The sequence below is a fragment of the Schistocerca nitens genome, chromosome 9, assembly GCF_023898315.1.
Source record: "Schistocerca nitens isolate TAMUIC-IGC-003100 chromosome 9, iqSchNite1.1, whole genome shotgun sequence".
In the NCBI taxonomy this organism is placed as follows: domain Eukaryota; kingdom Metazoa; phylum Arthropoda; class Insecta; order Orthoptera; family Acrididae; genus Schistocerca; species Schistocerca nitens.
Window position 1 is genome coordinate 63,215,434 of NC_064622.1, and position 26,312 is coordinate 63,241,745.

The 26,312-nt window shown below is 41.7% G+C and overlaps 1 protein-coding gene across 4 annotated transcripts in view; it reads left to right on the forward strand.

Annotated features, from left to right (window-relative positions):
- LOC126202941 (zinc finger protein swm) overlaps positions 1–26,312 on the forward strand; it is a 250,253-nt gene that overhangs the window by 178,926 nt on the left and 45,015 nt on the right. For all 4 annotated transcript variants that reach the window (XM_049937040.1, XM_049937041.1, XM_049937042.1 and 1 more), the window contains 3 exons: positions 5,207–5,359; positions 13,838–13,945; positions 19,681–19,874. In XM_049937040.1, coding sequence (XP_049792997.1) covers positions 5,207–5,359; positions 13,838–13,945; positions 19,681–19,874 — 455 coding nt within the window. The remainder of the gene's footprint in view (positions 1–5,206; positions 5,360–13,837; positions 13,946–19,680; positions 19,875–26,312) is intronic.

The window sequence follows — 26,312 nt, forward strand, 5'->3', positions numbered from 1 at the left end:
GAACAGTTTGCAAAGTTAGCTATTTCGGAACTGCTCCCACCCTTGGCCTGAAAGCCAGTAGTTATGCTCTTGGTGACATGAGATAAATCACTTCATTTCTGCGTTACGATGACGTCTGCACTGTTTTTTGCATCCCCTCCGACAAGCTTTATATGTGAGTAGCCATCTGTGAGTAGCTATTTCATGTTTATGTCAAACATAGGCTGTGGTCACATTAATACCACTGGCATTTGTAATTGCTAAAATAGAAAGTGCCCTCTGTCATGCACTTCTGAATGATTCACAGAGTATGGATGTAGGTTCGATGAAATGAATTGTAATAGATCAGTAACTGAAAATTTTTCTGAGTTTCTATATTTGTACTGATATATATTTGTACTTGACATTTATGAACTGATCCAACCAGCCTTAAGGTGCATTCAGTTCTTCGTCCTGATCCTCAGTGAAATTTATCCCACTTTCTCTTCCAGTATATTTCCTCCTATAGAACATTTCTCGCACTTTCTCTTGGAATACATTTCCTCGTGTGGAACTTTTCCACTCCTAATTTTATAAAATTGTGTCAAAGGGAGAGGTTTAGAAATCTTTGAATTATGACACACCAATGTTGTCAGCGTGAGAGTGCTGTTAGTTTTAGCATTGGGGAGGCCCTTATTATTTTGCAATGCAATACACGGAGAAGAGAGTGTCAAATTATGTTTCATTACTGTGTGAGAGAAATAGTCTTCAAAACTTCCTGACAGCTCTCAAAATTGTCAGGAAGTTTCAAATCAGCATATACTCCACTACAGAGTGAAAGTTCATTTTGGAAGACTGTGTTAGACGTTTTGAATAATCGTTAGTAGTGTTCAGATCAATATGCACTTAAAACCCACTAAATATGCACCAAAACTCCTCAAAATATGCAGTTAAAATACGCTCTTACTGCCAGTATATGCCTTTAAATATGCAGCTGAAATTCTTTAATTATGCACTTCTCTTAGATAAATTCTTTAAAATATGCATCTTACTTGGGAAAATTAATGAATAACCGTCAAATATTTTCAATAATGGCTGTAATTCAATGAATAAAATGAAGTATAACATAGGTGCTTACAAGATAAGTTTGGTAAATTCTAAAACTTAGAGTTTGTTTGAACTACTAAGATTTTTTCCATACTCTCTGCATGAAAATTTTTTCCTGTGGTCATATAACAACATTTTCAATTTTGCAAATGATCATTCAGCATCACATGACACTACAGGTAAAAATTTAAGAGCAGCGACATCAGACGACGTGAAATCATCTAGATTCTCGGAGTGTTTCTCTCCTACCAGTAACTGAGCGATCTTCTGAATCGTAGGCCAACCGGGATTTCTATAAAGAACTGCACCTAATTTTCTTCTAAGTCTCTCACTGATCAGACCTGGCCAACTCTTGCTCTGTGTCCTGAGTCCTTCAACAAGAGCCACTGCCTTTGTAACTTCCATGTTATGAGTCTCAAGTTTCTCAGTTAGGTCTGGAAGGCCACCCAAGTGCACTCGGATGAAAGATAGGGTATGTAACATGCAGGAATTCTTCAGGGCGTCCTTGGCTTTTGGTATGCCTAGATTTTTGCTATCTTCAAAGCCGTTTAGGACCTAGAACAAGAAAGTAGTAATCTAGTGAATGTCGGTTTCAAGCTGAAAACTGCTGTACAGAGAAATAAGCTTAATATTGGAATTCTATGCTATGTTTGTTTTCTTTGCTTATTCAATTTATCCAGAACTACATACGCATCCATACCTCTTCAACTTTTCTGTGGTTATCTGTGTAATAGTTTGCAGATGAAATCCACATTCCCCACCTTGTCAAGATTGGTTCAGGTGGCAGAGGACAGTCAGACTGAGCAGTCTTGAAAGCTCTTACTTGACTTGGTGCTTTAATGAAAACCTTTGCCAAAGGCTATTGACCTCATGCAATGTGGCTCTGACCTCTTCAGTGACTCAATGGATGCCATGAGCCAGACACATGAAGTGAATAATTTTAGGGTAAAACACTCGTAGACACTCTGTGGCCTTCAGCATATACGGTATGCAGCACTACCTGTCACAATGGCGAAGTCCTTGTTCTCCCCACGTTTCTGATCTTCACCTCTCCGTAGCACGCCTGAAAGAAAATCAAAGGATTTTACAAACTTTTTTATTATCTTATTGGCTTGGGACATCATATGAAAAACTAATTGCTGGCTTGGGATATGATGTGAAAAACAGCACTCCTATATTACCTATAATATTGGTGAAACTTACACAATGCTTCCTGCACTGTGCGTGCAGTCGTGGCATGTGTCGTTCATTCCACTTCTTTGCACAGTATGAGGTGTCCTTGTCCAGCCTCTTCAGCAGAGAGTTTTCCAACTCTGACGTGTGCCATATACCAACCGTAAGAATCAGTGGTTTTGTCAATGGATAGCCAGACCAGAGAATCGCCAATTTCTTTCCTAATATTCCCCAATGTCTGTAATAGAGAAACTAAATTATAAAATACACATAAACATGTGGACACTACTTAGGAGACATATACACGAAAACAAACTATATCTGTTTTAGCACCTACCTATATTTTTACTATTTTCTTATGTATATACATTGACCAAAATAATAGTCATTTAATTCACACAAAAAAAATATATTCTTTAAAAATAAATTTACTTTCTTTTTTGCAGGGAATGTTTTGAGACAGACTGTCTCCTTCTCAAGTCCTTTCTTCTTTTGTCTTTTCCTTACTTCATTTGTCTTTTCCTTACTTCATTTGTCTTTTCCTTACTTCATTTGTCTTTTCCTTGCTTCATTTGTCTTTTCCTTACTTCGTTTGTCTTTTCCTTACTTCGTTTGTCTTTTCCTTACTTCGTTTGTCTTTTCCTTACTTCGTTTGTCTTTTCCCTTTCTTCGTTTGTCTTTTCCCTTTCTTCGTTTGTCTTTTCCCTTTCTTCGTTTGTCTTTTCCCTTTCTTCGTTTGTCTTTTCCCTTTCTTCGTTTGTCTTTTCCCTTTCTTCGTTTGTCTTTTCCCTTTCTCCGTTTGTCTTTTCCCTTTCTCCGTTTGTCTTTCCCCTTCCTCCGTTTGTCTTTCCCCTTCCTCCGTTTGTCTTTCCCCTTCCTCCGTTTGTCTTTCCCCTTCCTCCGTTTGTCTTTCCCCTTCCTCCGTTTGTCTTTCCCCTTCCTCCGTTTGTCTTTCCCCTTCCTCCGTTTGTCTTTCCCCTTCCTCCGTTTGTCTTTCCCCTTTCTCTGTTCGTCTTTCCCCTTTCTCCGTTCGTCTTTTCCCTAATTTAAATTTATTTTTTGAGTTTTTTATTTTTTAAAAATTAAACAACTATTATTTTGACCCATGTATATACCAAATTATATCCATTGACTTTCACATACCTACGTTAAAAAAAATTACCAAAAAAACCATACCTTTACATATAATGGGTCCACGTAGTTCTTTCTGAGCATTGATTCCTGAGGAATATCTTTTCCTGCGTATTTTTTCAATAAGGTCCTTAATCCTTCATTCTCCAGCTTATTCAAGGGGATGTTTGCTTTTATTAAAGCCTCTTAAGACCTTCATTAAACTCATTTTTGTTGTCCATATGCTTTGAAAATGAGATCAGTGGTTGCTGTGAAGTTTTTAACCATGTCTTGCTTACATTATTCTGGTGCCGAAATGTCTTCTTATGCTGATCCAGGGGAAATTTTTTCTAATCCCTGACCTAAAGCGTTGGAGAAGTGAATAAATATCAGTAAGTATGTACAATTGTACAAAAATGTAAGAGAACAGTGTGTACCTACGAGTGGTACTTTGATTCCCTCACAACAGTTAACTTTAAAAAAAATTGCAAGAATGCCGAAGGTAATTCCTTAAGGTCCCCCCCCAATTCGTACATAGAAAATGTGCACTCAAATTTACAAATGAACTTAATAATTGTTTGAATCCCTTGGAAAAATTATTGAAAAAGATAAAAACAAAATTAAACTTACCTCTTTTTCACATAGTTGGCATAATATTGTTTTTCCGTCCATTGTGAAAGCACATTCACTCCCAATCCGTTTCCGTAAATTATTGGTTTTTGGCCTGGGCATATTCGTAATTTGAAGAAGGTAGCAAAGAGTCGATGTGAACAGCACGGAAACACAAGCAAGAATGATTCATGTTCCGTTTGCCAACAATAACTAGTAGGGCATTGTTGGCGCACTGAAGAGATCAGGTGAGTCACCTGAACATGTATAAACTGCAAGCAACAAATAACCGAAGCACGTTTCTACACCGATAATCCATCTTTCAACAATGAACCATTACAAGTCTTTAGCATCCTTATCCCAGAGACTACCTAAGTGGAAAAACAATACTATGTCCCTCCATAAGCTACCCACATTTACCTAAAGGCTTTTATTCTGTTGGCTTGTTCCGTATTATCTCATTTTGGAAATTTATTGGCCTAATATTCTGGAAGGTTCTTGGGTTATCAGGGAACAAAATGAACCTCAATGTGATCTCAAAATGCCAAAAATATGCATCTTCGTGGCCATTTCCTCTAAATATGACAATAATATGCTCAAACGCCAAAAATATCCAAATATATGCATTTTAAATTTGATTTTAAAGTAGCCTGGTACCTCCAAAATATCATAATTTGTAAAGATACAACACCAGGTACCATAAAAAAACGATGTGCAAAATATGCAAAATCTGAACTCTTAGTCATTAGCTACCATTGAATAACATGATTTCTTCATTTATTGACCATAATTGCAGAAAACTATCACAGCTACAACCCAATATATGACAGAATGTGACAATAGTTTTGTTCCTGATATTGACAGGTTTTTATTGTACATCATAGTAGTTTTGTCTCACACATGAGAAGCTTTTAAAAAGTTGTATTAATTACATTAAGACAGCTGAAATGGATGTGGACTGTTGCATCATTTTGAATGTTGCTGTAATGCAAATACATGAAAAATTCATCAGTTCTGACTTGACACCTTATGTGCAATGATCGCCTCTTGCACTTTTTGTGCTCAATTATTAGGAAACTGGAAAGTAAAGAATTCCCATTATAGAATCCGCTACAATCTCCCACACAAGTAAGAAATTCACAAACTGTTTGATATTTATTTATCTATTAAAACTTTTTCTTAAACACCCCCCCCCCCCCCCACACACACACACACAAAATTAATGATGCACTTAATATTGTGTTTCTAGGAAGCAATGAAATTAACTGCTGATCTCCGGAAACGAAAGCAAGAGCTGCTGGAAAAACAGCTTGCAGAACAGAAATCACTTATAGAACGGCTGGAGAAAGGTGTTGCTCCAGAGCAGCGTGAAGCCCTCATGGCAACTATAAAAAAACTGCAGGTATGTAATATTTCAGTATCTGTGTAGCTGGTATAATTGTAAGTGGCATTTGATTTCTGTGCAAGACAAATATTGTATTTTGTGTAACTGTCTGTATTCTCATATCTTTGTAAATCTTCACAATCCCTTAGACATTTTAGGTCAACTATACTTAAACAGAATTTGAGCCCATATTGTGGAAAACTTTGAGCTATTCAGGAGATACAAATAATGGGAATGGTATTGAAGTTGTACCACTTAGTCACTGTGGATGTCAAATTGTAATTCTGTATTGCTTGTGGTTAATGCTACAGTCATTTTGTCTGGTACTGACCTTCAGCTTAGGTACAATTTTCCCATCAGTGTTTACTATTGATTTACACTTTATTCCAAGTGAATAATAAGTTGGTATAGCTGAATATCTGAAAATGCATTCATGAGGAACGATGTACTTAAAAATCTGTTATTGACAGGCAGTTACTTAGCATGTGAAGTGGCATTGCAATTTATATGGAAAATATGGTGATTTTTACTCAGTTCTTTAATTTCTTTTCCACAGAGATAAGTGTGTGCTGCCACGTGACTGCGTTTCTGATCGTTCTAGAGAAAATCAAAATTAGGTAGCTTATTTGTGAAGTGGGTGCATTGTAAACAGTTTGTGCAGCCTGTAAGGGGTACTATTACTGATAAAGGTACGACATAGTAAGTCGTGCATCACTACAACTTTCAGAACTGTGCACACACTCCTCCCATCGCCTGCCCCCTCCCCAGGGACATTGTTTTGTTCAGCAGTGCCCAAACATTGCCAGTTTTCTGACAGAATGAGATGAGTGAATCATCATTTGGGGGTTGTGCAGTATGGTTGCATGCAGTTGTTGCAGCAAAATTATTTGAACAGTTAACTAAATTGATGACTTATGAGTGCACATTGTTGGCTTTCTGGAATTTTCAGAGCTGAGCGTGCCTTTTTATCGGCAGGAGCATTGTCTTGCTGTTACATTCAGTCATTCCAGGGCACTGATGGTCACGCACCAGAATGATAGGAGGGTTCATCATGTGGATAATGCTCTGGACTGTTGCATGAAATTGTGTTGCACCAGAATTATCTGGACAGTTTGCTAAAGTGATGGATTATGAATTTGGAAGTATTACATTATTTGGTATGGTAATAGTGAGTAAGGATTTGATTTATTTGTGGAAACCACACATAATTAAGTATGAAATCGATAGGTGAAATAATATTGTGGTTCTTCTGTTTGTGGAACATATTGTTTTTTGACAGTTACAAATGGTTCAAATCGCTCTGAGCACTATGGGACTTAACATCTGAGATCATCAGTCCCCTAGAACGTAGAACTACTTAAACCTAACTAACCTAAGGACATCATACACATCCACGCCCGAGGCAGGATTCGAACCTGCGACCGTAGCGGTCGCGCGGTTCCAGACTGAAGCACCTAGAACTACTCGGCCTTGACAGTTACACTGTGGAATATTAATTCAGAGAAGCAATACAGCAATGACGAAGTTTTGTATGGGAGTTCAATACATCCCTTCTATTAATACAAGCAGACTGGGACTAGACTTGTTAGGAAGTTAGGAAGTGTGTTACTTGCTGAAAGTCAGTGTGTTGGTTGGATAGTTACTTTGTTCCTTTTTTAAGGTATAAAAATAGTGGTGTCTTGTTTGGAAGCTACTGTAGTTAAATGTGTTCTTGTTTTACCTGTCTTAGGTGCAAGTGACTTGTTTTCTCATTTTTGTATGTCATTTCCATGTCAGAATTTCCTTTACTGGAACTTCTAACAAATGGTTTCAGGGCCATTGTTTTACTTTTCTTACTGAAAAGGCATTTTCAGTTTATGGAAATGTGGCACATTGCTTAAGGCAGGCCTGTTTAGGAGGTGGCTAGTTGAGCAGGAGAACTCCACACTTACTCGCTGCCTGAGCTGTGAGTCCTTGTGGTAAAATGTGGGTATAGGACATCATTATGTAGTGCAGGGGAAGTGCAAATGCGATGCTGTCTTCAGAGGATTAAAAATAAGTTCACCATAGTTTTAAACGCAAGTATATACGAGGTCTGTCTAATAAGTATCCAACCTTTGATTTTCCTGTGCAAAGTAGAGATGATAGTGCAGCACCACTTTTTACAGTAAAGGAAGAGACCTTTATGCACATGCATGAATTTGGTCTCTGCCTTCCAGTGCGTCAGTCGCTGCCTGCCGGTCGCTGAATGAGGTCGGATTACTGATTCTCTCAAGATGACTGAATGTGTTGAGCCAAGATACCGCATCAAATTTTGTCAAAACCTTGGTGATTCTCAAAGCGAAACAATTTGTAAGATTCAGCATGTGTTTGGAGAAGATACAATGGGTGTAACACAAATTAAGGAGTGGTTCAGCCAATTCAAAAATGGCTGTACATCAGTGGAGAGTGACCATTGTTCTGGCAGGCCCCAAACTGCTTGGAGTGCAGCTGTTGTTGAGAGAATGCACAATTTGGTGATGGCAGATCATTGTTTGACCATGCGGGATAGTTCCCTAGAGGTTGGAGTGAGTAAAGATTCTGCACCTGCAATTTTGCACGATGATTTGAACGTGCACCGAGTGTCTGGGAAATTCGTGCCCAAGTTGTTGTCGCTGGAACAAAAAGACCTCCGTTTTGACGTTAGACAGGACCTTCTGAACACCACCAATACTGATCCTGGGTTTCTGAACACTATAATAACTGGAGATGAGTCGTGTGTGTACGGGTATGACCCAGTTCTCCCTAGGAGGTCCACAACTCTTTTGTGGGCACGTGTGTGGCAAGCACGAGACCCTGAGCTAGTGCAGCTCTCTTTCCTTTCCGAGCTGCATACCCTCCTTGTCCACATCCCTCCCCATCCCCGATCCTCCCCCCCATCCCCCCGCACCCTTCCCTTCTCCCTCTCTTTGTAAGTATGTTTTGTGCCTATGTCCGAAGACGGACACTTGTGACTGTAAGACTAGTTTTTCTTCTTTGCTCTCTCTGCTGGAAAGTCTCTGTCCTCCCTTTGTCCTTCTGTTCTACTTGCCTCTTCTCTTTACCCTGTTCTCCGCTGCGGCATTTGAGACCTCTCTTCTTTCCTTTTCTTTGTTCCTCCCTTTCTCTGTCTTTCCTCCCTGTGCGTGTCTGAAGGCCAACCCACGCATTTCCATGCATAGCAAGTGACGGGGTAATGCATAATTCCCTGCCCTGGGTAGACAGGTAGGACATGTACTTAACCCCTGGTAAAGTTCAGTCCCAGGGAGGGGTGATTACCCGAGCTGGTACCTTCCGAACATGCCGATTGGTCCCTCCAACAGTTTCTCGGGAGGTGTGACCTGACGTGTGGACTATCACCTAAGGTGGAAATGCCCTCTGGGAGGGAGGGCTCCCACGAGGAAGGAGTGTACCATCGGAGGTGCCGGTAAGCATGAGGAATATTTTCGCAATGGTTTCCTCTAAGTCTACAATTCTGCCCACAAGCAAAAGCTAGATGAATCTCAGCCACGGACAATTCTTCCATCAGTGCCAAAGTTCCTGGTTGTTTCCCGGTCTGACGAAGATCAAGACTTCTCCACAGTCAACCCTTTCATTATTCAGAAACGTGTCAACGCAATTGCGGGTCCTGTAAATTCTTGTTCCCAATTACGAAATGGCACCTTGTTGTTTGAAACTGTCAGTGACCTCCAGGCACAAAAATTGCTGCGAAATACACTGCTATACACCTTCACTGTCCGGGTGGATGCGCACCGCACTTCAAATTCATCACGCGGAATGGTTTATACACTCTCACTTGACGGTTTGTCCAGTGAGGACATTCAAAATTACCTTTCTGACCAGGACATAACGGTTGTACACAGAGTCCTGAAAAGGGTTGACAAGGACATGATACCGACCCGTACTCTCTTCTTGACGTTTGACAGAGTTCAACTTCCATCGAACATTAAAGCGGGATATAAGATAATTTCAGTTCGCCTATACATCCCCAACCCTAGATGTTGTTATTGGTGTCAGTGGTTTAGTCATACTAGCCAGTCCAATATGGCCAAATGCGTTACATGTGGCAGGAATGCCCATGAGGGTGATTGTCCACCTCCATCCCATCGTTGCATAAACTGTATGGGGGACTACTCTGCTTTTTTTGACACTTCCTTGGATTTATGGTGTGCAGGCTGCCCTTCCTCTCTACCACCATCGGGAGTCTGCCTCCGTCAACTGCTACGTTCTCTTTCCTCCCACTTTCCTAAAACTTTCTTGACAAATGGGGGTACAGTGCCACCTTAGCTCTTAGCTTCATCCCCAGACCTGCTTGCTCCTTGACCTTTGTTAGCTTCCCAAGCATAGTACACCCCCCCCCCCCCTCCATAGTTTATCACCGGGCATTTGCTGCTCTATGCGCACCAATGAGGGATGCCACATTTATTTACTCTGACGGCTCAAAAACCACATTTGGAGTTGGGAGTGCCCATATTGTTGCGACACCCCTACTAGATTTCGCCTTTATGACCAGTGTTCAGTTTTAACTGCGGAGCTTTGTGCTGTTCTCCAGGCTGTCCAATACATCCATTACCGTAAGTGGCTACACTATATTATATGCTCAGATTCGCTCAGCTCTCTCCTCAACCTCCAAGCTCTTTATCCTGTCCACCTTCTGGTCCACCGGATTCAGGACTGCCTCTACTTGCTCCAGTTGGGGGTCTTCTCTGTGGAATTCCTCTGGATCCCAAGGCACGTTGGTATCCATTGAAGCGAGGCAGCCGATATAGCGGCCAAGGCTGCAGTCTCTCTTCCAACGGCCCGCTGTTCGCATGGGTCCCTTAGCCAATCTACAGAGCGTTTTATGCCGTTGTGTTGCTCTTTTATGGCACACACATTGGTCTACACTTTCCGATAATAAATTGTTGGACGTGAAACCTCTTCCCTGTGCTTGGACCTCTTCCTTCTGGCCTCGTCGTCGGGAGGAGGTAATTTTAACTAGACTCCGGGTAGGGCTCTGTCTTTTTAGCCACCGACATCTTTTGAGTGGCGATCCTCCCCAACTTTGTCGCCACTGCTCTCAACTGTGGATGGTGAGAAACCTTTTACTTCAGTGCTCCTATTTTAATCCACTAAGTGCCCGTTTACAGATGTTACCTGAGATACCTTCCCTTTCAGCAGATGACATGCTCTCAGACAGTCGCGTCCTCGAGTTTATCAGTGTCAGTGAGATGACATCACTCATTTGAAACACTTTTTTTGGGGAAACCCCCCCTCCCCCCTTCAGTAGTAGTTTTCTAAGATTTCCTTCCGTTTCCCTCTTTTATGAGTTTTGCTCCCATTGTTGCTGATTTAACATTCGGTTTTTTACCCTTCCCTAAGCCACAGAATGGGCGCTTGTGACCGTCGCAGGTTTGCACCTTTAAAAAAAAAAAAATCAGGGTAGATCGAAAAACAAAAAGACAGTCATCACAGTGGAAGCATCCCGAGTCTCCAAGGCCAAAGAAAGTGCAGCAGGTGTGAAGCAAAACCAAGGTGATGCTGACTGTTTTCTTTGATGTCCATGGAATTGTGCATCATGAATACACACCGGAAGGACAAACAGTGACAAAGGAGTATTGTCAAGATGTTCTTCAGCGCCCCTGCGACGCAGTTTGGCGCAAAAGACCAGACATGTGGACGGCAAAAAACTTGCAACTGCATCATGAAATTGACCTCGCACATTCATCCCACTTCATCCAAAATTTCTTGGCCAAACATGGAATTACAACCGTTCGCTAACCTCTCTACTCTCCAGACATGGCTACTTGTGACTTCTGATTGTTTCCAAAATTGAAGAGGCCACTGAAAAGATGCCATTTTGAGAGTAGAGAAGAGATAATGCGGAACATGATGACAGAGCTGAACACCATTGCAAAGAAAGACTTCCATAGGTGTTTCTGGCAGTGGAAGGATCGGTGGGCTAAGTGTTGTGTGCAAGCACAAAGGACCTACTTTGAAGGGGATTAGGGTCCCAACCTTGTCACGAATTCAAAATACTTTTTTCTGACCAAAGGTCGGATACTTTTCAGACAGGACTCGTATACTTAATGGTGCAGTGCTAAAAGTGAAGAGTAGCTCTTTTAAAAGAAAAGTAGTGTTATGGCCGGGTTAGGATCTTCAAAGAAAAGCATCAACCTATTACACATCATCAGCATCAACGTATTACACTTCAGTACAGGATGTCTTCCTACAGTTGTAGACCTTTAGTGTGACAGGCAATTGATTGATAATATCTTATAATTCTTGAAGATCCATATAAAAATATTCTACAGCATAGATTTCCACAACTTCACAAGTTTTGCAACTACAATTATGTCAATGTTTGGACCTACATATTTTCACGAACAACTTCTTTACACAGTGAAGAGAGCGAAATGCACCCACTGAAGCTCACTGACAGACTTCCGTTTAAAAGCTTGTATTTGAATTGGCAGTGCTCTGAATGTGGTACCAGACATTGATGCATTAGTGTAAAGCAAAATTAGTAATTTTCATTGACATGTGGTGTTCTGATGTTTAACGTATGCAGAAAGTAGTCACAAAATACATCTTGATGTCAGTTTAAACTTCATCTAAAAACAACATTTGTAATAAGGGTGCATCAATCTAATGAATATCATGCTTCATACTCAGCTGGCCAATATACTTTGCCTTATCAATTAAAATAAATGTAAATTTCATTTCATTGTCATTTCTCATTACTGCAGCAGTTTTAGGAAAGGCATTAATTAGCCACCATACAGCAGTTTCTCGTGCCGAGCTGCCTTGTGCAGATTCCTCCTAGCCGCCCTTCCTCTTCCCCTTCCATTACTAGCCATGAGCTGGCCCATTGCTAACTGTTGCGGCATCAACATGAGGCAGCTCACATGAACAGATCGGTGAACAGTCCTGGCTTAATGTATTGAGTAGTACTGTAAAAGCTACAAACCCTCATCTAGACATTATGTGTTGGTTTACTTCAGTTGGCCATAACTCTCGGATGAATGTGGAGTGTTACCTGTAACAGAGCCACAGCGATCCCATTGTGGTCTGACTGCAGTTGTACTTCATTTCTAACAATCCAAAGTTATGTATTGAAGACAGGAGGAGGAAATGTGTTGAATTGTAATTTGTGTGGTAATATTTAACCCTTTAACTTAAAATCTGGGGTATATTTGAGCAACTTCAGAACAGACCTTCAAAAAACTAAAAACCTGCTTATATCTGTTTCATCACTGATAATTACATGTTCAGCCACTAGAGAGCATCTGATACTACACTGTAGCGTGGCTGTCATGTTTTGTTTGAGGTGGTTGCAACTAGGTATCATCTTTACTATGTGCCACTTTTGATACTCAACAACAAAATGGACACTTTAAGATTCTCTCCTGTATTGTTATTTAGACATTGCTTTCAAAAAAGGATGGCTGTAGTCATCCTGAGTTTGACATTGAATTTAGCGGCTCAGATAGTGAAGCACAACATGATGTTACTTTATTAGGGACTGAAAGTGATGACATTTCGTCAGCTGAGTGACAAGTGCCCACCACTGGTATGAGATAGATACATCCACCGTGCTCCAGCAAGCTCTTCCAAGATTTATGTTCACTGGAAACCATTGTGAAATCCATGTTTAGACTTAATAGGTACACACAAAATGAAAAATGACTTCAAGTTTTAGCATATTTTAGTTGAAGTCTAGTGCACGAGTCTGCTTGGGATTTTAATATCGGTGATCTTCAAAATTTTGTAACTATTTTGAACTTTAAAAACAGTCTTTATATGTCTGTATGTAATGATGCCATTCAATATGGGATGTTTTCCATTATTCGTTGGAACATAATTTGGTAAAAAAAATGTTACATTAAGAGGTAAACATGTATGATATTTCCAGAATGAGATTTTCACTCTGCAGCGTAGTGTGCGCTGATATGAAACTTCCTGGCAGATTAAAACTGTGTGCCCGACCGAGACTCGAACTCGGGACCTTTGCCTTTCGCGAGCAAGTGCTCTACCAACTGAGCTACCGAAGCACGACTCACGCCCGGCACTCACAGCTTTACTTCTGCCAGTACCTCGTCTCCTACCTTCCAAACTTTACAGAAGCTCTCCTGCGAACCTTGCAGAACTAGCACTCCTGAAAGAAAGGATATTGCGGAGACATGGCTTAGCCACAGCCTGGGTGCCGGGCGTGAGTCGTGCTTCGGTAGCTCAGTTGGTAGAGCACTTGCCCGCGAAAGGCAAAGGTCCCGAGTTCGAGTCCCGGTCGGGCACACAGTTTTAATCTGCCAGGAAGTTTCATGTATGATATTTACTGGTTGTCATATTGTATTGTGTGAGATAAGTTTTGGTTTTGGCTTTGTGTTTTCCAGTAATACAAGTATATTTTTTCAGATGTTTGTGTTATATCTGTTCTGAACCATGAAAGTCTTTATACTAGATTTGCTTTTATTGCTGTATATTTAATTCGTATTTTTTATTTTTTTCTGTTTCTTGCAGGAGACAATTGAGCAAATCCGAAAGGACCTGAGTTCATCTGTAGTTCCTACTGTCAAAAGCACTTCCTCTCTTAGTGCTGGAGGATTAACTAAAAAGACTGTTCAAGAGGTAATTAATGAATACCAGTATTAGCTCCAACTGGTTTTAGAATCTTTTTACTGTTAACAAGTATTCGAGAGGACCCGGGAATAGAGGAATTGTATACAGCCTATGTAAACTGTTACCTTGCGCAAGTTATTGGCACAGCTCCACTGCAGTATACCTACTACATTTTTTCCTTGAACGTGACTAAATTTATTACTTATAGCTCCCCAAACTATTATTGCTTATCTAATAGCTTTATATGTGACTAGATGCTATTTATTGTTACATTTACAGTACCACATATACAGGTCACATATTATGGACAATGCTAGATTGAATCACTACGTTCAAGAAAGCCACTAGAGACTTCCATGACATCTCTTAAAAACTGCTGAACGGAATATTCAGTATATTAGTTTTATCAATAATAAACAGTTTGGCCACCCATAAATGGTACTTTCCCAGTGATGATAAATCCATTGCTCAGTGTGCTGAATGTCAAGACAGGCACTAACTCCAAACCAAGTCCGCAAATATGTTTCGCATGTTCCTAATCCTCTGACTATTTCTACATACCAGTTGCGAAGAAAACAGCCCCCCCCCCCCCCCCTTGTCACCCAATATTACACCAGACTACCAGGCATACTTTTTCTCCAATTGTATGCGAAACTATTTTAGATTTTCCTGTGAAGTTGTACAGCCATCCCACGATATATGTTGCTGATCATTGTTTAATACTTTCCCTGAAATCTTCAGATGTAGTTTTGCGAAGTCAGTCAGGAATGATTCCTAAATAATCTTTACATTATTTCCCTTTTGTTTGCTGCCTTTAAGAAACCTCCTTTTTTCTGAAAGTTATTTTTTGAGTAGCCAGTAGTTAGAGATGCACTAGTTTTTAAATGCTATCCATTTTACCTTAAGTTTTTTCAAGGTAGTCTTCTGCTCATGCATACACTCAGTGCATCATGGCTCTGTTCTTTTCCGGTAAATACTACCATATTTACTCGAATCTAAGCTACACTTTTTTTCCAGTTTTTGTAATCCAAAAAACCGCCTGCGGCTTAGAATCGAGCGCAAAGTAAGCAGAAGTTCTGAAAAATGTTGGTAGATGATACCACAACTAACTTCTGCCGTTGAATATAAGTAGCACTAAACAGGCATACTTTGCAGGCACAAAGATAAATACTGGCGCCAAAAACTCTGTGTCACTAAACAAATTAAAAAAAAGGTAGAAGACGAGCTTTTTTCTCTGCCCTGAGTTTCGTCTTTATACAAAAATACAAACAATGCACAAGGTTTAGGATTGTTGCACAAGTTGATACACTGGGGCTCATTAAGATTTCACGTAGTGGCACCTTTGCTTCATGGAATTTTGTGAAGTGTTTGTTGGTGTTAGTGAACCACAATGAAGAACTTTCATTATACTACCAAATTTGAGGTGGGAGTTATTTCTTTTAAGGAACAAAGTTCTAATCGTGCTGCAGGTCTGTGATACGGGATTGATGAGAGCAACGTCAGGCAATGGCAACTGCAGAGAGACAAATTATTTGAATGTTCAAGTAGCAGGAAAGCATTTAGTGGGACAAAGTGTGGCCAATATCATGCACTAGAAGTGATTTTAAATGAATTTGTTAAGGAACAGTGTCAGAAATTCCTGCCTGTGAACACCGAAATTTTAAAAATTAAGGCACATGAAATTGCTAGAGAGCAAAAAGACGAAAATTTTAAGGCTAGTCGCAGCTGGATTGATCTGTTTATGAAGCGCTGGGGTTTTTCACTTCGGAGGCGAACTTTAGTTGCACAGGAGCTGCCGAAAAATTATGAAGAAAAACTTGTGGAATTTCAGTGCTTCATGATTAGGCGGTGCACAGAAAAGCAATACCTTCTTGGTCAGATGCTGACCAAACTCCAGTATATTTTGACACGCCAAAGGAAAAAAAGACATAAGTGTTCTTACATCAGCGGCGAAAAACAGCAGATGTCCGTCATGCTTGCTTGCACAGCAGATGGACATAAATTACCCCCATTCATAGTTTTCAAGCGAAAGACTTTACCGAAATTGGAAGTGCTTCCAAAAACTGTAATTGTACAAGCAAACGAACGGGGGGGGGGGGGGGGGGGGGGGGGGGGGGGTTCGGAGGACATGGTGCTGGAATGGATTAGGCGTGCATGGAATCGTCGTCCTGGCACAATGCTTGGTTTACGCAGTCTGTTGGTATTAGATGCATACGCAGACCATACAACACCTGCAGCAAAACGAAAATTAGGGGAAAGCAAAACGGACTTGTCAGTAATTCCAGGTGGGATGACGTCAATTCTGCAACCACTTGACGTCTGTTTGAATAAACCATTTAAGGACAAGCTTAAACGCATATACACAGACTGGCTTTCGGAAAGCAACAGACAACTGTCACTAACAGAACGCGTAAAACGAGCAAGTTTGTCACAAATGTGCCAATGGATTTATGATGCATGGAAGTGTGTTCCAAATCAGACTGTGCAACAAGCATTTAAAAAATGTTCGATATCCAGTGCACTAGATGGTATGGAGGACGACGCTCTGTATGAAGAAATGAGCAACAAAGAATCGAGTGATAGTGATTCAGAATCATGACTGATATTTTAAACATTTCATATAAGATGTATTGCAAACCTAATAAATTTTTGTTTTAAATTTCAGAGTTTAATTTCTATTTCATTCTTATTTTATAAGTGTTGCTACTCTGCATTGCGGAGGATAGAAAAGCGTGGAGAGCTGCATTAAACCAGTCTACGAACTGAAGACAACAACACACTCTATTTATTTGAAGTCATCACTAAACATCTACTATGAAAATCCGACTGGCAAGACTGGGATGCGTGTCAATATGGCCAACTTTACATTCTGAATTTTTTTCCTACCTGTGGCAAGAGATGGTTGCTAAAAGGAACTTTTATGAATCTTGAATCACATCCAGTGTTCTCTTCACCATAAGAATAATACGAATGTAAACATTATGCCATGTATTCTTTCGTGTTTGCTGCTATCTCATTTAAATCCTGTCTGCCTAATAAACTAGGAAACTAGAGTGAGACAACAGCAAACGCGGAAGTATATACATATCATGTCATGTTTATATTCGTATTATTCTTATGCTGAATAGTGATACAGTCAGAAATGAGGCACGGCAACTGACTCGATTTTTAAATCTAAGATGACTAATTTCTGTGCAGAATGTAATGTACTAAAGAGGCGTCTACAAAGATTTTCAAACGGAGAAAAATTTTTGCTAAAGTCTCGTTCAGAACATCTTCTATCATACGCAGTCTATTATTTGGTTCTTGTTGATCATTATCAAAGAAATAAGCAGTGTAAGTAACAACAAATAGCAGTCTCTTGACATTGTTCCGCTACTGAGACAATTCCTCTTTTTTTTTTAAATTGTAAGCGGCGGTAGCGCGCACAAAAGCAAGCCATGCCGCGAGCGGCGACAGGTCGTAAACACTCATCATCAGAATGCGACAAACAATGCATGACAGTACAATAATACATTTTCAGCTTAGAGTGACATAAACATCTATAACAAAGAGAACGACACATATCTGGTCAAAGCAAAATAAGCAATTGATTCAAACCAGACGAAGCACGTAAAGAAGGAATGGTACCCGTATAAATATGGACGGACCACCTGACACATAGCAGTGGCTACCTGGTAAAGCTTGACTGCTAAGCTTACGATTCGAACCAAACTACTGTAGCTGTATCTTCATCCGTTCAACCTAAATTGTCTCATGTTACAGTGAACCAATTTTGTTTCGATTTGGAAGTGCGGTCTAAAACTTTTCTCTCCCCTTGAATTTTGAGCCTCAGATTTCAGGTGCAGCTTAGATTCACGAATTACCCCCCCCCCACCCCCCCGAGTCTCGTTTTTCATGTGCGCCTTAGATTCGAGTGCAGCTTACATTCCAGTAAATACAGTATAATACAGGGTGTTACAAAAAGGTACAGCCAAACTTTCAGGAAACATTCCTCACACACAAAGAAAGAAAATATGTTCTGTGGACATGTGTCCGGAAACGCTTACTTTCCATGTTAGAGCTCATTTTATTACTTCTCTTCAAATCACATTTATCATGGAATGGAAACACACAGCAACAGAACGTACCCGCGTGACTTCAAACACCTTGTTACAGGAAATGTTCCTCCGTTAGCGAGGATACATGCATCCACCCTCCATCGCATGGAATCCCTGATGGGCTGATGCAGCCCTGGGGAATGGCGTATTGTATCACAGCCATCCACAATACGAGCACAAAGAGTCTCTACATTTGGTACCAGGGTTGCGTAGACAAGAGCTTTCAAATGCCCCCATAAATGAAAGTCAAGAGCGTTGAGGTCAGGAGAGCGTGGAGGCCATGGAATTGGTCCGCCTCTACCAATCCATCGGTCACCGAATCTGTTGTTGAGAAGCGTACGAACACTTCGACTGAAATGTGCAGGAGCTCCATCGTGCATGAACCACATGTTGTGTCGTACTTGTAAAGGCACATGTTCTAGCAGCACAGGTAGAGTATCCCATATGAAATCATGATAACGTGCTCCATTGAGCATAGGTGGAAGAACATGGGGCCCAATCGAGACATCACCAACACTGCCTGCCCAAACGTTCACAGAAAATCTGTGTTGATGACGTGATTGCACAATTGCGTGCGGACTCTTGTCAGCCCACACATGTTGATTGTGAAAATTTATAGTTTGATCACGTTGGAATGAAGCCTCATCCGTAAAGAGAACATTTTCACTGAAATGAGGATTGACACATTGTTGGATGAACCATTCGCAGAAGTGTACCCGTGGAGGCCAATCAGCTGGTGATAGTGTCTGCACACGCTGTACAGGGTACGGAAACAATGGTTCTCCCGTAGCACTCCCCATACAGTGACGTGGCCAACGTTACCTTGTACAGCAGCAACTTCTCTGACGCTGACATTAGGGTTATCGTCAACTGCACAAAGAGTTGCCTCGTCCATTGCAGGTCTTCCCCAGTCGCAAGTCATAGGCTGGAATGTTCCGTGCTCCCTAAGACGCCGATCAGTTGCTTCGAACGTCTTCCTGTCGGGACAGCTTCATTCTGGAAATCTGTCTCGATACAAACGTACCGCGCCACGGCTATTGCCCCGTGCTAATCCATACATCAAATGGGCATCTGCCAACTCCGCATTTGTAAACATTGCACTGACTGCAAAACCACGTTCGTGATTAACACTAACCTGTTGATGCTATGTACTGATGTGCTTGATGCTAGTACTGTAGAGCAATGAGTTGCATGTCAACACAAGCACCAAAGTCAACATTACCTTCCTTCAATTGGGCCAACTGGTGGTGAATCGAGGAAGTACAGTACATACTGACGAAACTAAAATGAGCTCTAACATGGAAATTAAGTGTTTCCGAACACGTGTCCACATAACATCTTTTCTTTATTTGTGTGTGAGGAATGTTTCCTGAAAGTTTGGCCGTACCTTTTTGTAACACCCTGTATAACTGTACAGACATTAATATGAGGCCAGTCCTTAGTAATCTCAGAGTGCCGAATTTTAAAACCTTCCCTTGGAAATGGTAGTTTTTGTAACAATTCAGTAGAATTTTTTGATGTGTCAACTGTTAAGTTGGCCACATACACACTGTACAATGAAAATCTACGTTATCGTGATTATTTTGTCAGTGAACGGGACATATCATTTCACATATTTATGCAGTGTGCTGTGCTCCCATTCAGGCACAACGTGAAATTCTGGACGCGGAGCTCGACTTGTTCACCCGACAACAGGAAGGAGGAGACACGTCTGAGCTCCAGAGGCGTGTGGCAGAGCTGAAGATGGCCGCCCACTCCCTAGGTCTCCTGCGGCCGGCTCCAAGGGTGGCTCGAGGTGCAGCTACACTTTCCCACCGATCAGCAGTTGGCAGGGGGAGGTGAGTATCTGTTGAACTGAAGAGTGTAAATTCATTCTTTATTTTATTAACACAATAATTGTTAATACAATATTTATGAAACACAAGCTCATAGCCAGCTTAGAGAGTACAATTTTAAATCTATCTGTATACTGAGTGTTTCCAGTCCGAACTGATCTGTAAGTAGGGACCACTACACTGTACCTTTTGATAAGGGTGAATGTGTGATCTGGGAGGCCAGCAAAAGGAGATGCAGTTACGAACACGTACATGATTATAAATTGCGAAAATTAAGCTCAGTCCTTTCGAATAATTAGAGCACAAACTGAAATGATTATATACCAAACACCATTAAAAGTCAAACAGTGGAAAGTCTAGGTTGGACGTTATATCTACATTCCTCCAGAGCCTCAACAGTCACCTCCTCCCTGGTTCACGTCACCTTTTCCTCCTCATCCTTGAAGTTGACCTCCACCTCACTGGAACATCTCTATCCAACCTACCAACCACCAGCAATACCTCCACTTTGGCAGCTGCCACACATTCCGTACCAAAAGGTCCCTTCCAAACATTGTAGCCACTTGTGGTCATCACATCTTTGGTGACAAGCCATATCAACAGTCTCACTGAGGCCTTCACAGGCCAAAATTATCCTCCTAATCTTGCACAGAAACTGATCTCCCATGCCTTGTCTCCCAAGTCACCTACCACATACCCCCTGTCTGCCCAGAATGGAGCACTCCTGTTGCGACTCATTACCACCCAAGACTGAAGCAACTGAATCACATTCTCTGCTAAGTTTTCAGCTACCTCTCCCAATGCCTGGAATGAGGAATATCGTACCCACTATTCTCACCACCACTCCCACAGTGGTATTCCACTGCCCATCAAACCTGTGCTTTGTCCTTGTCTGTCCCTACTCTGCCTTTGCTCCCAACCCTATTGCCTCATGGCTCATATCCCTGCATGACCTGTCCCCTGCCATCCTCCCATTTCCACTTATTCCACTGCTGTCACAAGCACTTCCTGTCCCATCAAAGGCAGGGTTACCTGTGAAAGAAGTCAGATGATCTACAAACAAAGCTGTACCCACAGTGTTGCTTTCTAACAAGGGGAACACTCCATCGCACCCCCGTCAGATATAATGGCCCAGTGGATAGCCCGTCAAAAACTGAACACAGATCGAGCATGAAAACGAGAAGGTGAACTGAACTAAACTGTGAAAAAAGAAGCAAAATAGAAACAGTGAACACTCCAAGCTAAAGATGTGCAACATCGAACAACCCGCAAGAACCACGGGGTCAGTGTTGAGTGATCACAGTGTTGAGTATAAAGCACAAGATCTGTATTCAAACCTGCCTCATGCTGCCCCCCCCCCCTCCCCCCTCCTCCCCCCCTATAACGTTCTGCTTGGATTGTTACATTTAACTTAACCTTCTATTGCCTGGTGTTCATTTGATGAAAGAATATAACAGTTTCCAACTTCACAAAATTTATTGAAAACTGAATTGCACACTCGTCTCGTTAATAAAACACTGACTGACATGCTTCACAGATCTCTTTGACTGACTGACAAAAGAACAACTCGCTTGCAGCCTCGCTGCATAACTTTATATAGTATTTTAACAATAAATTTCCAAATAACCCATTATTAATTTTGTGCAATTTTGATGTTACAATTAAAATTTACAAAATGTAAAGAAACTGATGTTACAGCCGAATAAGGTATAAAATATAATATCGTATTACATAATGTTTTTAGTATCATATGTAGTTTTACATATAAAAAATCAATCTGAACTTTAATTACAATAATGTCCCTTGTATTATTTTAGTTGCATAATTAATTACAGTTTGGATTTGCTTACTAACATTCAGTGACAGTACAAATCTTGTGCTTTATCCGACTACATACGTAAAATTTACAAATGAAGCCTTAAATACTGAAAATCGAAAAGTTGTGTGGTGTAAGCAGCTGATGAGTTAATTAGAAATGTAATTACAAAGGGTATTAATTACAGAGGAAGACATAAAAATAGATAACATATCACTTGCTAATAACTTGTAAGCCATTTCTCAAGATAATGATGTTCTCTGTGTCAACCCACCAATCAGCTGCAATTAAGGTAATTAGAGGCACCAACCACTTATGCCAACATTCCCACAGCCTCTTAATATTTGCCACCAGGTATTTAACATTTCAGTTTCTTGATTAAACATCTAATTCAAAACTTGTGCATTATTTTGTTAATGACAACAATCCCCTGACAATCATAATAATATACGTCCTTCCAGAACATTCTGTATGCTTTGACAATGAATATGAAGTGTTTTAGCTAGTTGGACAGAATGATGTATATAAAGACACACAAGTCCGTAGGAAGCACTGACTCATCCGACAGCCACCCTGATGCCAAAAAAAAAGGTGGTATCAGTCTCTTCATTAGAGTCCTGGGGGAAGGCTGTATCATTATACCCCTCCCCACCCAAGGCACCCACAAATTTATGGACTGTCTCTGGTCATTGACATGTCTATTCTTCTCCTGTAGTCTTGGGAATGATCATACTATACATTGGTTATAGAATAAGAGTTATGTGATATGAATATATATTATCATCACAAGTTAGCGTGCTGCCACACAGGCCTCTCTCAGCAATGAAATCAACAAATAAATGTGTGTGAACTATGTTACAACGAAGGAATTAAAGACTCAAACCTTTCAAAATGGAACTCAAGAGTCATATGTTGTAATTGTGTAAAACAAATAGAAGGTACGTACATTTGGAGGTCAAGGAGATGTTACACCACGATACAGACACAAATTTAAATACAGTGAACAGACATATCAGTCATTGGACAAACAGTTCATAATTTTGTGGGGGGAAAAAAGGGGACATGAGAGAGGTTTAAACCTGGATCTTCCCCATCACAGTCCCATACTGTAACCACATGACCACGGTCCCACCATCATTGAAAGGTGCTCTATGTTGCCCATGTTGATTTTGTACTGTTCAGTTTCTATTCTGCTTTTTTTCTTTCCACAGTTCAGTACACCACCTTCCTGTTTTCATACTTGATCTGTGTTCAGTTTTTGACAGGCTGTCCAGTGGGCCATCTTACCACTAAATCTGAGAGGGCTGTGACGGAGAGTTTCTCTCGCATGAATGACCATAGCCAAACTGGGCAAGAGACAGCTGCACCACCCATTTGCTGAACATGATGCCCACTCCAGTGAGTGCTCCCTGTCCTGCACCACCTAATTCCTTCCTACCGGCCACTTTTTGTGAATTGCGCTGGTGGGAATACTCTTACTTTCATTCTCGTGAGCCCCCTGGTATCAACCTTCCCTGCTGCCACTTCAGCACTACACACACCTATGCATCTATGGTCTTTTCCCCGTTCCTCCTCCCTCCCCCTCCTCCTCCCTCCCCATTCCTCGCACCTCCCTACCCCATCCACACACTTCCCTCCCCATCCCCCCTCCTCCCCTTTCATTCTCCCTCCCCCTTCAACCTCACTTCCCCCTTCAACCTCACTTCCCCCTTCAACCTCACTTCCCCCTTCAACCTCACTTCCCCCTTCAACCTCACTTCCCCCTTCAACCTCACTTCCCCCTTCAACCTCACTTCCCCCTTCAACCTCACTTCCCCCTTCAACCTCACTTCCCCCTTCAACCTCACTTGCCCCTTCAACCTCACTTGCCCCTTCAACCTCACTTGCCCCTTCAACCTCACTTGCCCCTTCAACCTCACTTGCCCCATCAACCTCACTTGCCCCATCAACCTCACTTGCCCCTTCAACCTCACTTGCCCCTTCAACCTCACTTGCCCCTACATCCTCACTTGCCCCTACATCCTCACTTGCCCCTACATCCTCACTTGCCCCTACATCCTCACTTGCCCCTACATCCTCACTTGCCCCTACATCCTCACTTGCCCCTACATCCTCACTTGCCCCTACATCCTCACTTGCCCCTACAATCTCCCTGCCCACTACATCTTACATCCTCCCTGCCGTCCCCGTCATACTCCCTGCTCCTCCCTCCCGTCTCCCTCCCCCCCTCTTCCCACCCAGGCCTCTCCGTCTCCCCCTCCACGTCCCTCGCCGTCCACTCTCCCGTACCTGTCCCTCCCCCCATCCCCCCTTCATTGTCACCCTCCCTCCTCCTCCCTCCCTCCCTCCCTCCCTCCCTCCCTCCCTCCCTCCCTCCCTCCCTCCCTCCCTCCATCCATCCATCGCCCTTTTCCCTCTCTTCTCTCCCTCGCTCCTCCCTCACCATTCCCTCTCGCTTTCCTCTCTCCCACTCCCACCTTCTTCTCACCTGCCCCTCCTTTCACCTTCCCCTTCCCTCCACCACTCCACCATCCCCTCCCCTTCCTCATCCCTCCCAGCCCCACGTAAGGTGATGGGAAATGTAGTGTCTACGCCTTACACAGAAGGGCCTCCCACACAGTGACAGTTTGTCACTTCACTTAATTGAGCTATGTGTAGTTATTTGTACGTTTCTTACAGCATGATTGCAACCTTTCAATATGCTGTGAACAATTCAGTTTTACAGTTGCAGACATGTGTGTGCCCCCCCCCCCCCCCCACACACACACACACACGTGCATGCGCACGCCCACACACACACACACACACACACACACACACACACACACACACACAGAGAGAGAGAGAGAGAGAGAGAGAGAGAGAGAGAGAGAGAGAGAGAGAGTTGTGAGGATGGGAAAAAGTCAAGATTCAAGCAGTGGTTAAGTTCTTTGTAAAGAAAGGTATGAAAGCAAAGGACACTCATGCCGATTTCCAGAATACACTGGGGGACTCTGCTCCTTCATATTCTACTGTTGCCAAGTGGACAAATGAATTTAAATTTGGTCGGGAGAGCTTAGATGATGATCATGTAGTGGTCAGCCAAGATGTGCCACTACTCCAGAAATCATTGCAAATGGTCATGGAGGACTGCCAATTGAAAGTGTGTTAAATTGCTCATGCTTGCCAGATGTCATCTGAAAGGGTATATCACATTTTAACAGAAGAATCAGAAATGAAAAAATTATCTGCAAGATGTGTGCCAGGACTCTTGACACTGGATCAAAAATGCATGACGTCGCCATGGTAAAATTACACGAACTAAGGTATGAATTGTTGCCACACCAGCCTTATTCACCTGATATGGCTCTGTAAGACCTTCATCTGTTCCCCAAACTGAAAATTTTTCTTGGTGGACCAAGATTCACTTCAGACGAAGAATTGATAGCCGGAGTTAACATCTGTTTTGCGGGTCTGGAGGAGACAGATTTTCAAGATGGCATCGTTGGACCAAGTGCATGAATTTACAAGAAGACTACATTGAAAAATAAAAAAAAAATAGTTTGAATGAAGTAAGTACACTTTTTTCTATTCCATTCCAAGAACTTTTCAAACCTTTCTCGTAGTAATACCACAGCCCCTCAAATTTGTTTAAAAAAGGGAAGGAGATTACTGCCAAGTGGCAGTACGAGAATGTATACACATAAAGGCTATAGGTTAATCTCGCTAAACTTTGTGTCATTACATCAGGCAGCAAGGGATGAATGGGAAGTCAAAAGTGACAGATGGAGTAGAATGTCTACAGTATGAAGGAAGGGAGAAGGGGCAGTGGGGTGGTGGAGGACAGCTGAGAGAAAAAAATGCACAGAAGTGAAGAAAAATGAAAGCACCAAAAAACTAAGCAGGAAGCTATAGTGTAATGAAAGAATGAGGAAAAGGAAAATATATGGATAAATGTGGAGGAGGAAGGATGTGCACTCCCAGAATGATTGGCAGAACCAATGTTCAGCAATTGTTGGGAATGGAGCACATGCCATAGTGTTAGTTCCACTCTGCTGTTTCAGTCCCAGAGCAAAGAAATAAAATCACATTTGCTGAGACCTCTGCTTTTGAGCTGCAGAGAATATTCTGCTTTGAAGTGTTACTCTTTTTGTGTGAGAACCTTTGTCCTTATAACGACATTAGCACTGAGTTTGAAACACATTTCACAATGTTGTTTGCAGCTACAGCCGGACTCAGTATTTGCAATATGCTGCAAACACAAAAACAGTTGTGTTGGTACAAACCAAAGGAAACATCTTTTCTGCTTGCTCCTGCTAAATGCTACTGTATGGTGCATGTGTTTCCGACGTACTTTGCATAGCAGATTATTGTAATTATGTTGCCTCTTAGAGTGTGATAAGTTGAAACATCTGTTGTCGTATTAAGACAACAGATGTTTGAGCTAAACCACACACTATAAAGCAATGGCAAGCCTGTGGAACCTGTGAAGTGCAAACTATAAAAATTCTGTGGTATAACAAAACGCCACTCAGAAAATTACAGCTGTGCTTAACACCAGCAGTGATGATGTAGAAAAGAAATTGATGTCTCTGCTAACACAGTGCAGACTTTGTATCAGGTTATCTCAGAAATGAATTATGTAA